The following is a 15,050-nucleotide window of genomic DNA, read 5'->3' on the forward strand; positions in this document are numbered from 1 at the left end:
CCTTAGATAATCTGTTAAAGGTTGAGCCAAAAAAAAGTCGATAGTGGCCATTATTTATTCAAAGTGTTAAATGTATCGACCACTTTTTTACCCGTGAATAATCTCAATCAATGATCTGGATGAAAAAACAAATTGTTATCTGCCAAGTCAAACTGTTGTCAATATTGTTATAGACCTGGGCAATATTGGGACTGAGTCGGTCTTCAAATAAATTTCAAACCGTCTTTTATAAATTTAATTAAATCAATTGTAGACATCTTTAAGATTGTTTTGCCCTGATGATGACCGTAAAATAGGTCGAAAGCTTGCCAGATAACAACTGAATTTGTTTTTTCATCCAGACCATACTGAAATCAAGATAATTCGCCATTATTTACAATTTATTATTTTTAGAATAGAAGAAACATTAAAAATTTCTACTTTATATTTTAAACCACATTATGTTCCATCATAATTTTAAAGAAATTAAATCCATCTAACTAGCCAAAGTATAAATTAATAGAACATTTATTTTTAATGACTTAATCGCAATATAAAATTAATTTCAAATACATATTAAAAAAAGGATGAATGCTGACAATCATGTACATATAAATTGAGCACAGGGCTGACTTTATGTACAAATGATCATTTTTATAAATGGATTTTTTCCTTATTTCACAAGGAAACTTTTAATAATGAGACATTAAACGACTATGAATTGGAATTAACTAGATAGGAATTAAATTTTGATTTTAATGATAATAATGATTATAATAATAAATTACAAAAGCAAATTCATCAGGTACGTTTAAGGAATGCAGTCTGAAATAAGGCTCCTTTCCTTCAGCTTTGTTCATGATGCAACAATTATTATGATAATCCATCATTTTAAGAATTTAAAATTGGTTGGTAAATTCTTGTCGGCTAGAAAAAAAATTGAAGTTCCTTAAAACAAGTAGGAAAAAAATTTGAATTAATGAAAATCACTTATAGCTTGATCTGGCCTATTCTCACTGGTTTTCTTTAAAAATCAAAGGATTTAACAAATTCAACATTTTATAAGCATGATTATTCGGAAATCATTAGATGCGGTCTGGTGTGATGTAGGTTTCAGAAAAACATTTTCTTTATCGTGCCAACGTTTCGATCTTTATTGTGATCATCTTCAGGACCTGGGATTTACAAACATTGTTTAAATTTAACAAATACATGTAGGATGTGGAAAAAAGTGAATTTATCTCATGATTTCCGAATTATCATCGACTAACGGTCACAAATCACCACACGTTTTACAAGCATAAAAAAGGGCATGTTAGACTAAATAATGAACAGACCGACCACTGAAGAAGGAAAAATAGCTAGTGTAAGAGATTGAAAGAGATTAAACATTTGAGGCCATTATTATAAATATCCTGATTGGAAGGCGAACAAGTAAATAACGATCTGAAATGAAGATAATTATTCTAAATTTCACTCGAACAAAAGCAAAAATCTGAATCTCTATTAAGAACTTCAAGCCAACTATACATTTTGATTGTGTGAGATTAAAAACTCTGTCAGATATTTCATATAAACGTGCAATAATAGTCTTCTTTAGAAGTTAGATTGTCAGCCAAATATTGCCAACAAATATTATGCAATGGTCAGATGGTTAAATCAATCGACCAAACGTTTCTTTCGAACAGGTTCAATATTTTGAAATTATTGTCAGTCGGAATTTATAAAGTCTATTAAATCTGACGTCTGATAATTGATTATGAAAGCCTCTCGTGAATCATGTATTTTCTATCAGATCTGACGCCTTACAGAATTATCAGATTCAGAGTTATTATCTGAGACCAAATGATCTAAAATAATTGCCAAATCAAATAATTGTTTGCTCGACTTTTCTAAAGTCAGACCTAATGGTCTAAAAACCATTGTCAGATATGTTGGTCGGATGGTCAACCACAGAATCTTACCTATCGAATTCAATGTCTGACAATTGTCAGATCTGACAAATACACATTTCCCTCTACTGTACTAAAAGTTCTGAAACAATGGTTGAACCAAATAGTCAGATGATAAGCTGAGCATTTACGGCAGTTGCACTCAACTGGCAGCCGGAAGTCAAATAGCATGCCACACATATCAGATTTAAAGTTCTATAATGATAGACACGATAAATTTTTTGCTATTGGAACCAACTGTCAGCAGTTGCAGATCGATGGTTGACCTCACATTTTTAATTCAACTGCCAGAACTGATAGCCGAATATTCAAGCCTTATGCAGTTAAACGCCTTTCACTTAAAATATTATATTCCATAGTGTCTAAGAGATTGCAATAGATTAATGTTATTGAGGCCACTATTTCATATATCCTGATTGATAGGTTAAAAAATAAAATGAAATTTATTTGTACACTATGTAGACTATAAAATAATAATATCAACCCACTAAAATTTAAATAAAGAAGAGATGGATCCTGATGAGGTCATCTAACCATGGGTGACCTGATCTGAATCCATCACTTCTTTATTTTTATGTAGACTATTTCTGATATTCTTATCATGGCGAAAATAAATAAATAGACAAAACTAGTGAAAAATTACAGATTAATAAACTCCTCAAAAGTTTATTAGAATTCCACCATTTTATTTTTCTCATTACTATTTTTTTAATTAACTAAAAGTCAAATATCACAATTATTTGTTTTGTATGTTAATATTATAGTGGGACCATGGTAGCCGAGTGGTTAAGGAAGACCCTGCAGCCGTGGGTTCGATTCTCACCCTCACCTCTGGACTTTTTTTCTAAGGGGACCGGAGGCCACAATTAGAAAAAAAAAACTGACACGGCAGTCATCAATGGTCTGGGGCGGGATCTCAGCGACTCTGAATTTGGTCCCAACCTCCTTCAAAAATGAGTTTCTTCGATGGAAGAAGACCAGCACACCAGGGGCTTCAAATTCACACGCAAGTTGCCAGCCCCCAAAAAAATTAAGTACATTAAGCTGTAGTATCCAGCTGCAGTGCTCAGGCCATTATATTAAATGATAAAATTTAAAAAAATATATATAAAGTACCTTATTTCAGTCTATAGTGCCCGATCCCTCTGTTTCTTTGCGTGGCCGCCGATACTTCTTCCAGAAACGACTCCGTGTTGTGCACTGTTGAACCACCTAGTAAAATTTGTACACCTCCAAAATTCGAACTCTTGTTCAATTGGTATACGCATAAAGATTCCTCGTAAGTCACACCTCCAATCATAAATACAATAATATCCTGGACTCTAAAAAAAATGAAACGTTTTTATTTTCTGGTTACAAAGAGATTTTATATATAAATAACATACCTTCTTGTTGGTGGGGTTGACCCTAAGAACGGGAAAACATTTTCTTTCAACCTCCCTTTTATAAGTTCTTCTAAAGTTTCCTTTAATGTCGGAACATGCTGTGTGAAAACATTCTCAACACCTTTAAGATCCTTGAAAAATTACAAGAAGTTTATAACATCAAAATATTGTTGAAACATATTCTAATTGTTTTCAAATTAACATTTACCTTGAAAAAACGTTTGGTAATTTTTGCCACTTTCTCTTGAGAGACTAAATTTGCGCTTGAATCAGAATCTTGTAAAGAGTAATATATGATTTCATCGACCATCTTAACAAAAAACAAAAGTTATCATACAATTTTTAAAAAAATTTAAACAATACAACCTTGCACATATTTTCTGGAACTCCTCTTTTCTTCAGGCCATCAATTAAACTTCTAATATCACAATTTGAATGTGTATGGTACCTTAGAGCGTACAGCAAGACCAACCTGCAGGCTTCTTCATTTCTTATTTTACTATTGGACATTAGTGATTTTACTCTCTGTCAAAAACAAAATAAATAAATAAAACATGATATCTAACAAAAATTTAAGTTTAATTTAATAAGTAGCTTTATCATCTCTGATCAACCTGGTCTGTCTATTTGTTTTGCTTATCACAGAATTGTCGAATCTGTGTTATTTTGTTGGACGAATGATGAAAATTGCTCAAGCTAGAGGCTCGTAGAAAACTTTACCCGACGTTTCATAGTTTTGCACCTAGATGAGTGTTGACAAATAGCCACACAAATTTGTTCACACTTGTGGACATGTTTTAAAAAGTGGTATAAGATATGGGTATATTAGTCTAAATAGTACATTTCTTTGAAAAATGAAATTAGCTTTAAGTAAGTTATTTTTTTTTTTAAACTTACAATGTAGTATAATGGCCGAGTGAGCCTCCCAGTAACACTTCTAGATGAAACAGCAAGTCTTTTATAAATTTAACACATTATAACTCTACCCAGTGTAATTGATTGCTGTAGACCAGTGCTTCCCAAACATTTTTTGACCCATGGATCCCTTTTTATAGTCAAAAATTGCCCACGGACGCCCAAGTGAAAATGCCACATAAATGCATAATATAAAAATGTCCTTGTTTTAGTCGGTCGTTGGATAATCAATTGCTAATTTTAAACTTATGTTGAGGTGAACGGCCCCAGAAGTTTTTCTTCTGTCTCCTCGTTGATATTCATGCCCTTGTTTTAGTCGGCCATTGAATAATCAATTGCTAATTTTAAACTTATGTTGAGATGAGCAGAAGAAGGGATTCTTCTGGGGCCACTCACCTCAACATAAGTTTAAAATTAGCAAATAATATAAAAATTACAAATTTAAAAAAAAGTTTTGTTGAAGAAGAATTTTTGAAATTATAAATATATATAAATTATAATATTAATTACTTTTGTTTAAAATATAAAAAAAAATTAATGACTTGGATGAACGTGATGAGATGTTATGAATGTATAATTTCTAATCGGTTTCTTTCTTTTGTGATGAGGTTTATAACAGCACTGAATCCACGTTTTACCAAATAGAAAGACGGCAAAGCAGTCAACAACTTCTGTACAATAACTCATAATGCAGGATATAAAATTGAGATCTGTTTTTGTAACCATAATTTGTGGTATCCTTGTTCAAACATTGGTTTAAGTTCCTCTTTTGTGGATATTTCAATAAACTGCTCCTGTATTAGTATGGATTCATCTGTGTTTGGGATCTGACTTTGTCCACGTGCAAAAGGGTTCACGGGAAGTGAAGAATATCTTGAAAGGTTCAGGTTCAGGTCTGTATGAACAGCTGTTAAGTGTTGACAGTAAGCAAGCAAATCTTCATCTCTAATTTGCAAGTTCAAAAGATTTGGAAACTGAGAGCATTCTCTTCTTCCCAAGTTTTGTTTGAAAAGAAAAAGTTTTACAACAAACGCAGATATCACGCTTTTAGTTTTGATTAAATTTAATTGGTCACCTTGTAGTTTCAAATTAGTTTCGTTAAATTTGGCAAATAAATCAGACATATAGGCTATGCCATTTTTTGAGTTAATTAAATTGTGTCAAATCATTGTCTTTGGTTTCCAGGAATTCCAACACTGAATCAAAGAGTGCATAATATTGATTTAAACTCACTAATTTCGTGGTCCGCTTGACCAATTAATACTTTACAATTAATTAAGATTTTTAGTTGAGATGAAAAAAAGTTAATGGCACGAGCGGGATTCGAACCCACGATCTTCGGCTTGATACGCCGCTGCTCTACCACTTGAGCTATCGTGACCTCGATCCACTCGGACATCAACTTCCTATCTCAACCCTACCTTATGAGTTTTCCCTCCTTTTTGCCATTTTTCAAATGTCGTGTTATCGGATTGGATTCTCGACGACAAATGAAATAGCCACGGAGAGCATTAGTGAAGTGTACTTCATTTTAATTCATTAAATTCACTAATTTCGTGGTCTGCTTGACCAATTAATTAAGGCTTTTAGTTGAGATGAAAAAAAACTGCTGTTGCGAACCCTCGTAAAAAAAAAATAATAATAATAATAAAATATATGTAACCAATAAGACCCCAGTTAATATCTAAATTAAATAGCAGAGGTACATGACAGACCAAATTATTATTTGCTAAGTTCGCAGAAGAAGGCAAAATGCCAAAATGCATCGGACTGACAACGATCAAAGACGATCAAGCTACTGGTCGCCTCACCATATTTTACAATTTAAAATACCTGTAGATGGTGCGAATGTTGATCTTGGCATACCATTTCCTGTTCAACTTCAGAAACCTCCATTAAACAACGTTTCTCCACCAACGCTGATAATTCACCAATAATCACAACATGTTTGGTAACTGTTCCCGACATTTTCTATCGAAAAACGAATAAATGCAATCAAAGAAATTGGGACATCCAAACAAATTAAAATACCTTAAATTTAGGGTAATTCTCAACGAACTGTTTCATCTCAGCTATACTCTCGACTTTCTGGTGACTCCTGGCTTTTTTCTGAAAATCGTCTAAAAGCCTTTTTAACGTCTGTCCAATATCACCGTAATTAAGGTACAGATTCTTTTAAAGAACAAAAACAAAATAATTAGCATTATCGATAATAAGAAATGTTGAAATAACTGGCTTACATCTGCATAGAATTCATCTTGCTCGGACGAAAGCACTACTTCTTTAAGTTCGGGCGAAACAGAACTACTCACTTTGCCTAAATTTACTCTGTTATTAGATATCGTAAGAAGTTCATGGACCATAGCTTGATACGTCCACTAAAAAATAAAATAATTTAATATTTAAACTGGATGAAATTATAATATAAATTTAAAAACCTGAGACAGAAGGGGTGTTATTGGATCACTTCTTCTATCTAATATTAATAATAATGGAGGAACATCAGGTTGCTTATAATCAAACAGTGTTGATTCTTTTGTCAATACTTCCTGTAATGTCAAAATAGTTATTTATTAATTTAAAAAAAATCAAAATCAAATATACCCTTATTTTATCCGCAAGTTTTTCTGCCATCATTGAAGAACCTTGGTACCTAATGTTTGGGCATTTTTTTAGAGAGAGTAGCACTGCCGTCACCCCCTGTACACATCTTAAAAGGTGGTCGGGGTTCCAATTATTAAGCCCTAAGAAAGATTAAATAGAGAATTTTAAATAAAATATGTATTTATGAGTTTTGTACCTTGGCAGCATCCTGTTATGTTTAGGGAAAACAGATGTGGACTGACTGCTAAATAATCGCCAAAGAATTCCTGGAATTCTCTCACGACTTCAATCTCATCATACTCGGCCAGGGTTTTTATATCAGCTTTTGAAATAATGTTGCTGAAATCTGTAAGAAAAATTTAATCTTTGAAAAATCTTATTGTGATATAAATTAAACATGATTAAAAACATAATTGAGTTTCTCAATCAAAATGATACCTAAGCAACAACTCAAAACTTTAGCCTTAAATTTTCTCGTGGCAATGTAATGAAACATAAACTTTATTCTGGGACGTGAAGTCCCCTTGAATAGTTTATTTTATCTACAAACTAAAGAATACTAAAAATGTAAAGAATGAAAGGAATGGGGCTCAGCGAATATGGTGAGGAAATTCAATAGGCTGAAAACATGGGTGAGGAAAGAACAACTGAAAGCGGTAGATCGAAGATTGGGAGTGAGTTTGACAATTTGGTACAAAGGATCTGAAGGTAAGATTATAAATCATATAGGGAATGAAAGAAGAGGAATGAAAAGATATCAAATAGAGGAAGGAGCCAAGGAAGTATTACCTAATGTAGAAAGAGTTCAACTAGGGTACATATTAGTCATAGTTACGGAGCTGAAGCTAAAACTTACAAAATAATTCATTAAATGTATAAGCTTATCATCACCCGATATACTAAAGGGGAGAAGGTGGCACAGCGGAAATAATGAGGGTGTAAAATATTCCAGACAAGGTGGTCTGATCTAGGACAATGCTTTGTTAACCAGTGCACCAGGACCATATCGGTCGATTGTGCATCTCCCTCCATTTTTAATCTAGCTCCTCGTTAAGCTTTTCCTTATTAAGACAGAGAACACATTTCGCGGTTTTTCTTCTTGGCAATATCTGCACAGGATTGTTTCTGTCACTCCAAGTCTGTATGCCTCTGGAGTCTGCAGTGTCCAGTCAGTAGTCCAACTGTTATTCTAGTCCTATTTGCATGCCTATGTCCTGGTCTACATTCCTATTTAATCCATTGCCTAATGTTTGGTATGCCATGAAAGGTTCAGGGTCAATAGATCCTCATCGAACTTTCCTTGGCTAATTTGTCGGCCCTCTGTCCTGTTTGCCCTGGTATCCAGGCAAGGGTAATTTTGTTATTTCCCCCAATGTCTGACAAGGCTCTAATTCAGTCCCAAATGACTGATTTTACCACTGATGCGTCAATTCCTTCAGTCCGAATCAATGGCTATTCTTCTATCGACAATGCTCAGCTTTTTAATCTCACTGGCACAGTGTTCAATAGCCAGTTTCCTCTTAAAAGAAAGTGGCATATTGTCCATGGCTTATATGAATTCTAGTCCTTGGTTTATTTTCAAAAATGCCAGCTCCTGACCCATGTTAGTTTTTGGAGCAATCTGTAAACCAAGGCCAGCGTTAACTAACCAGATTCCTTTTTCCCAGTTGGCTCTACAATGTATTTTCATTAGAAATTTTTTGCCAAAACTGAATTTAGGAACTGGACCCAAATACAACAACCTGGGACTTCCTAAGTTCAAGTTAAGTCATTTCCAGTGGTTCCTGAATTCTTATTGTTGCAACTTCCAAATCAGTAGGTAAGAAGTAAACATAAATATGTGAGTCATCTACAGTGATAAGAATAATATTTTATGGATTTAGGGATGTCATTAATGTAGTAATAAAAAAAGGAAGCAGAGTTGCTTGAGTCCAGAAGTTATGGACTGCGGGGGTTATCTGGGATGGAAACTCCTTGAAAACGGTCCAAAAGGAAAGAGTGGATACCACTAGTGAAAGACACTGTGGTATCAAAGGGTTTAGAAAAATCAAGGACAAGAATGGTGATTTTCCATTGACCAATAGTGGTAGGTCAGAAAGGTCTTTAGAACATCAGGATAGGAAGGGAGCAAGGGAATTTGATTATTCCAAGTGAACAAACATGTGTAAATGGATTAATTTTCTAGAGGACTAGCAAGGTTAGAGAGGTCAGATGTTGGACATATTGGACTAAAATCATTTGGAATTTTGTAAAGTTATGAGAGTATAATTTCAGATATCCTGATTGAGAGACAAATAATTAGGGTATTTAACTTCTTAGTTATATTAACCCTTGGGGTGCCTAAACCGTTGCGGCCACCAAATAAACAAAATTAAGAATGATTGTTGTCCGATTGTTAATTTGGCAATAAATCATTTTCTATAATTGAATGTATTTGCTAAGGATGTATAATAATAATAATGTATTTAGTGATCGTTAATTAATGATTATTTGGAGATCATAAGATGCAGTCTGGTGTGATGTAGGTTCAGAAAACCAATTTCTTTATTGTGCGTGCCAATAGATCTTTATTGAGATTGGAACAATGGCACAGTAAAGAAAATGTTTTTCTAAACCTACGTCACACCAGGCTGTATATCACAATCTCCAAATAATCAATAATAATAATAAAAGCCATAAACAAAATTTTTACAACCTCTTGCATCAAGACCAAAGTCATTGCAACACATAGTTCTTATTTCGGTTATATTTTAATTTATTCAATTTTGTCAATGTTTCATTATTTATTTATTCATCTTATTTCATTTCTATTTTCATTTATTTCATGATTTATTTTTGTTTGGACCGATAACTCCTGAAATATTAGAAGGATGAGATTGTTCAAAAGAATTTAAAATTTGATAAAATACAATTGAATAAAGTTTTCAGTTGAGATAAAAAAAAGTTGCACGAGCGGGATTCGAACCCACGATCTTCGGCTTGATACGCAGCTGCTCTACCACTTGAGCTATCGTGACCTCGATCCACTCGGATACCAACCTCCCACCTCAACCACACTTTTTTGAATTTCCCCTCCTTTTATATTTGATAAAATACTGTTAGGTTAGCTTTGCTTTCTAAAATATAGGTTTAATTATCTAGGTAAATTAAAATAAATTAACTCCCGTCATACAGAGGGCATAAAATCCAATATTTGATGCTGTGAAGCCGGCTATGTCGAGATTTGAATTAAGCCTGCACTATTTCCTTTTTTTTTTTTATACACCTAATTGCTGCATTGTATTTTATATTTATATTAAAATGACATATTAATTTTACACAAAGATGTTCGCAACTCATATCACATAAGTAATCATTGATAAAAATATAATTAGTTCAGTGTTGAGACACAGAGACAATATTGTACCGTAAATTTAACAATGCTCCAAATCAAAATTTCCTTGACAAAACTAATTTACTACATATGACCAACAATTTAATTAAGAGTAAGATAAGTTAAGTAAGGAAAGATAGATTGTGAGACGCTAAATTTAAATAAATAACAAGATAAAGCAATATATATTTCATGCATAATGTACAAAAATCTAATGATCGAGGAACATCACCACTAGAAACTAAGCGGCAGTAAATGGAAATACTTGGTCAACTTCAATTATAATTTGTCCAGTTTTCAAATCAGCTCAGGATCTTTCAAAACATGGCAAACTGACTCAGTTATACAATTTGAACTCGATGAAAAAAAAAAAAAAACAGACTCGTGTGTAAATGAACTAATCTTTATGGGTTTACATAGTTGCTACGGCATCATATTTTTATAATGTTTGCTTTTCTGTATTCAAGATTGGTAATTTTGTAGTGATTAATTAGCCACGTTTAATTATACAAATTTAATTTTAGTAACATTACCATTTAAACATGCACACTATTATATTGTATTAATTATTATACGAGTTGAGTTGATACTAAAATGTTTTGGCCTAAAATAGTCCAAATATTAACTGCAATTTAGATTGCTTGTTTTGCTTGCTGGATTTGAAAAAAAAATCTTTTATTTCTCTTTAAACATTATTATGTTCTTTCTTGTATTGTGCATTTTATTATAAAATAAATAACTTTCTATTTGATATGAAATTGATTTATCAAAGTAAATTGTTCAAAAGTTATTCACTTGTACAAACTTGGAAATCGGACAATAAAGTTGTTATTTAATAAAAATTTCATGTTTTTGTAGTGAACATTCCTTAGCTCAAATGAGTATGAGTATTCTAAAGTGCACTCGTATAATATAAAGCTAGAATCTGAATTTCTGTTAAGCTTCTGGCGGCTATTTCATAAAATGTTACTCTTTTTTCGGAAATTAGATTATCAGTCAAACATTGTCCAAAAATTACAAAAGCAAAATCATTTCAGGTTTGTTTACGTTACAAAAATTGTTATGGCAAATTGTCAATTTTAGAATTTGCACTTGGTATACAAATATCTTGTCGGCTGGAAAAAAACAATTTGAAAGAAAATTGATTAAATGAAAATCACTTGTAGGTTAATAATCTAGTTCTCGCTGGTTTTCTTTATAAATCAAAGGAGACAATTTAACAAACTTAACATTTAAAAACTTAAAAAAAGGTCACAGTACATGACCAACCACTGATGATAACAAAATCCAAATGGTTTTTAGTTGGTGTGCATCCCAGCTGTATCCTCCCTCACACCTACAACTCATCCTGAATCCTTCCTCCTAGATCAATCAAAGCTGGTGTTTCACAAGGAAGTATCCTAGGTCCAATCCTTTACACAATCAACAATGTTGCTATAACTGCATGTTTTAACACACAGCTCACAATTTATACAGATGATCCTACACACTCTAATCCTATCCTAGTCACAGAAGTAATCCAACACCTTAACTTGGTGCACTTGGTGGCAGGTCAGGTTAAACAAGCAAATAAGCCAACAAGTAATGTTTAAGCTCAAACGTCAGAGCAAGGTAACACCTCCATCCATCCAAGATGGGCTGTACATGGAACCCACATACAAGATTAAAAAGACAAGAACTTAACGAAAAGATATGGTCTGCTCAGACACGTATGGAGCCAAAATCAACACCAAGCATACATAACAAACACTTACAAAAGACCAACTTGGACAGAGTCAAAATATACAGCTCAGCCAAATTCGCCAACTATAATATTTCAATCCTAAGTTGTGGCATCCTTAATGCTCCCTTCTACTTCATCAATCAAACAATCCATAAATATCTTAAAATCTCACTCTTGAAGGAACTTATCAAGTTTCTCATTTTCCATTGTAAATTATCCCTCCATGCTAAGCCACTAGCCCAGACTCCTTCCTCCATGCTGCCTAAAATGACGAAGGCCTCATGACTAAATAAAAATGGTTCATTGGCTGGTTTCTCTTCCCACTGACTCGTGGTCCTGTCAGATATGTATACAATTATCTATACTATTTGCTCAAATTTATCTTGTACAGATAGCAATAAATAAAATAAATTTAAAAATAGGCGGTGTAGCAGAATGAATGTTTGAGGTTATTATTTCAGATATCATGTTTGGAAAATGAACAAATAAATAACGACCTTAAACAAAGATAATTATTCTAAATTGCACTCAAAAGCAAAAATTTTGTTTTCTATCAAGCTTTGACTCCAAGCTAACTGCATGTTTTTGTTTTTCTGAAAGTATTGTTAACTCTGGCAACTATACTATTTGTAGTCGAAGTCATGATAGCTCAAGTGGTTAGAATAGATTGAGCCGAAGATCGTGGGTTCGAATCCCGCTCGAGATACTAACTTTTTCATTTCAACCAATACTTTACATAAATGCACTAATTTCGTGGTCCGCTTGACCAATCAATATATTACAATTAATTAAGATTTTTAGTTGAGATAAAAAAGTCAATGGCACGAGCGGGATTCGAACCCACGATCTTCGGCTAGATACGCCGCTGCTCTAGCACTTGAGCTATCGTGACCTCGATCTATATAATCCACTAATTTCGTGGTCCGCTTGACAAATTAATATATTACAATTAATTAAGGTTTTTAGTTGAGATAAGAAGTTAGTGTCCGAGTGGATCGAGGTCACGATAGCTCAAGTAGTAGAGCATATCTAGCCGAAGATCGTGGGTTCGAATCCCGTTCGTGCCATTGACTTTTTTATCTCAACTAAAAACCTTAATTAATTGTAATACCTTACATAAAGTTTAATTAATTGAAAGAAGTTATTTGGGCAATCGGACCACGAAATATAATGCATCTGGCAATTATTTGATGCAAACATGAAATGAGTCTTAAATCAGCTACATATTTGCTTCTATTGGAGACTTTTCTTTTTTCTACAATCAGAATTAATGATCTAAAACAATTATCGACCAATGAAGAACCACAAATTCCTACTTTTTAATCCAATTGCGATGTTGATTTGAAGTTGACCACACATTTTTCTACAAACAGGTTCAGCACTCTGAAATGATTGTCAGCCCTGAAAATCATAAAGTTTATCAAATCCATGTTCAACAATTGTCAGATCTAAAAGTCTTTAGTCAACTATGCATTTTTTCAATGCCATACAGAATTGACAGATATATATTTACCATGGTCTGAAACAATTGCCAAATCGAGTAATTGGATGCTCAACCACAATTTTCTACAGTCTGGCCCACTAGTTCAAAGACAATTGCCAGATATGTTGGTCGGATGGTCAACCAAAAATTCCTAGTTATCAAATTCGATGTCTGACAATGCTTAGATCTGACAAATACACATTTCCCACTACTGGAATTAAAGTTCTGAAAGAATAACTGGAGAAGTTAGCTAGGGAAAATTTGAAAGTCTCAACACATTGCACCCTGGGCCATTTTCGCCCAAGTGGAATCCGAATTTATCATGAAATTCATCAATTATGCAATAGATCTACCAGGTTTGATTGATTGAAAGGGGTAAAAAATCAATCAATTGTCAGATCTGAAAGTCTCTTGTTAACTATGCACTTTTTATTACCAAATCCGACATTTTACTCATCTATAATTGGAGACCTGGTCTAAAACAATTGCCAAATCAGTAATTGGATGCTCAGCCATACTCTGCTAGTCAGACCCAATGGACTAAAAACAGTTGTCAGATATGTTAGACAGATGGTCACCAAAAAATCCTATCAACTCCAATGTCTGATAAGTACACATTTCCCACTACTAGACCTAAAGTTTTGAAACAATAATTGAACCAAGTAGTCAGATGGTAAGCCCAGCATTTATGGCAGCTGGACTCATCTGTAAGCTAGCAGATGAATGGCATGCCACATATAGGCAAAGCGGATCTTAAATTCTGTAATCATGAACTGACCACACATTTTTTGCTATCGGATCCAACTGTCAGCGCTTGCAGATCAACGGTATATTTTGAATTGTCAATTATCAAATCTGGTAGTCAGATTGTCACTATCTATTCAATTTGCAAATAGTTGAACACACATCTTCTACTAACAGAACTAGAAGTTAGCTGGTTTGCCAAAAACTGCCTTTTACAATATCCAATCAACAAAGGCAGTCGCAGAAGCTTTAGGTACATTTGAATCACTTTTTTAAAATTCAATTTAGTGTTGGATTAAGCTATGTGGTATGCTAGTATTTAGTACTTTAAATGACATGCCAACAGATTGTTCTGGCATTATGTAATTAAATGTTATTCACTTACAAAGATAGTACGTTCCGTAGCGAGGACGTCTGAGTTCGTTGCACAGCAAGCCGACGTTATCTTTGGTCGGCCTGAGAAATACGATGCACTTCAGATGCTTCATCGGCTCAATTGATCCGGGCTTGTCGATGATCTCAAACAGGTAGACTTCCTTCTGCATTATTTCAGATTGTGAGTACACCATGGAGACTATGCTGGTCTATCGAAAAGATATTTAATTTATGTTCTATGAGGACTATTGTTTCATTACTTACTGTATACTGGTCCATCAGGAGGACTTTCATACCAGTGCCACTCTCCTCTGCCATTTTCGTCACGTACAGCTTCACCGCTGTGATGAGGTTCATTCTGGATCCAGAAACAGCAAAAACAGAAACGCCCAACTGAGATACTCAGTAACCGATTGGAAACAGAACTTCTGTTTGTGAAAGGTTACAAACAAACCCAGGAACCTTCAATCAGAATCAAACGTCACAGGAAAAATTTAATTAACATTTCGGTGAACTA

At 33.6% G+C, this 15,050-nt stretch overlaps 1 protein-coding gene across 1 annotated transcript; it reads right to left on the reverse strand.

The window, feature by feature from the left end:
* Positions 1 to 498: 498 nt before the first annotated feature.
* On the reverse strand, positions 499 to 15,050 carry LOC106665562 (vacuolar protein sorting-associated protein 45). The gene is made up of 13 exons (XM_014392055.2): positions 14,798 to 15,050; positions 14,544 to 14,742; positions 7,032 to 7,181; positions 6,836 to 6,975; positions 6,670 to 6,780; positions 6,472 to 6,609; positions 6,263 to 6,403; positions 6,065 to 6,202; positions 3,683 to 3,841; positions 3,525 to 3,626; positions 3,317 to 3,447; positions 3,048 to 3,253; positions 499 to 906 (listed from the first exon to the last, which is right to left on the reverse strand). The coding sequence occupies exons 1-12, from the start codon at positions 14,888 to 14,890 to the stop codon at positions 3,049 to 3,051; spliced, it is 1,707 nt and encodes a 568-aa protein (XP_014247541.1). The 5' UTR covers positions 14,891 to 15,050; the 3' UTR covers positions 499 to 906; position 3,048.

The sequence above is a fragment of the Cimex lectularius genome, unplaced genomic scaffold (genome assembly GCF_000648675.2).
Source record: "Cimex lectularius strain Harlan isolate CLEC.00 unplaced genomic scaffold, Clec_2.1 scaffold37, whole genome shotgun sequence".
NCBI lineage: Eukaryota > Metazoa > Arthropoda > Insecta > Hemiptera > Cimicidae > Cimex > Cimex lectularius.

Bases quoted from the DNA above. Each gene is read 5' to 3' on its own strand.
- LOC106665562 (XM_014392055.2), bottom strand. From the start codon at position 14,890: ATGAACCTCATCACAGCGGTGAAGCTGTACGTGACGAAAATGGCAGAG. The intron at 6,781-6,835 runs GTATATTTGATT...TTGACATTACAG, and splicing joins AACTTGCGGATAAAATAAGG to GAAGTATTGACAAAAGAATC. The intron at 3,842-6,064 runs GTATTTTAAATT...TGTTTTTGACAG, and splicing joins AACATTCGCACCATCTACAG to AGAGTAAAATCACTAATGTC.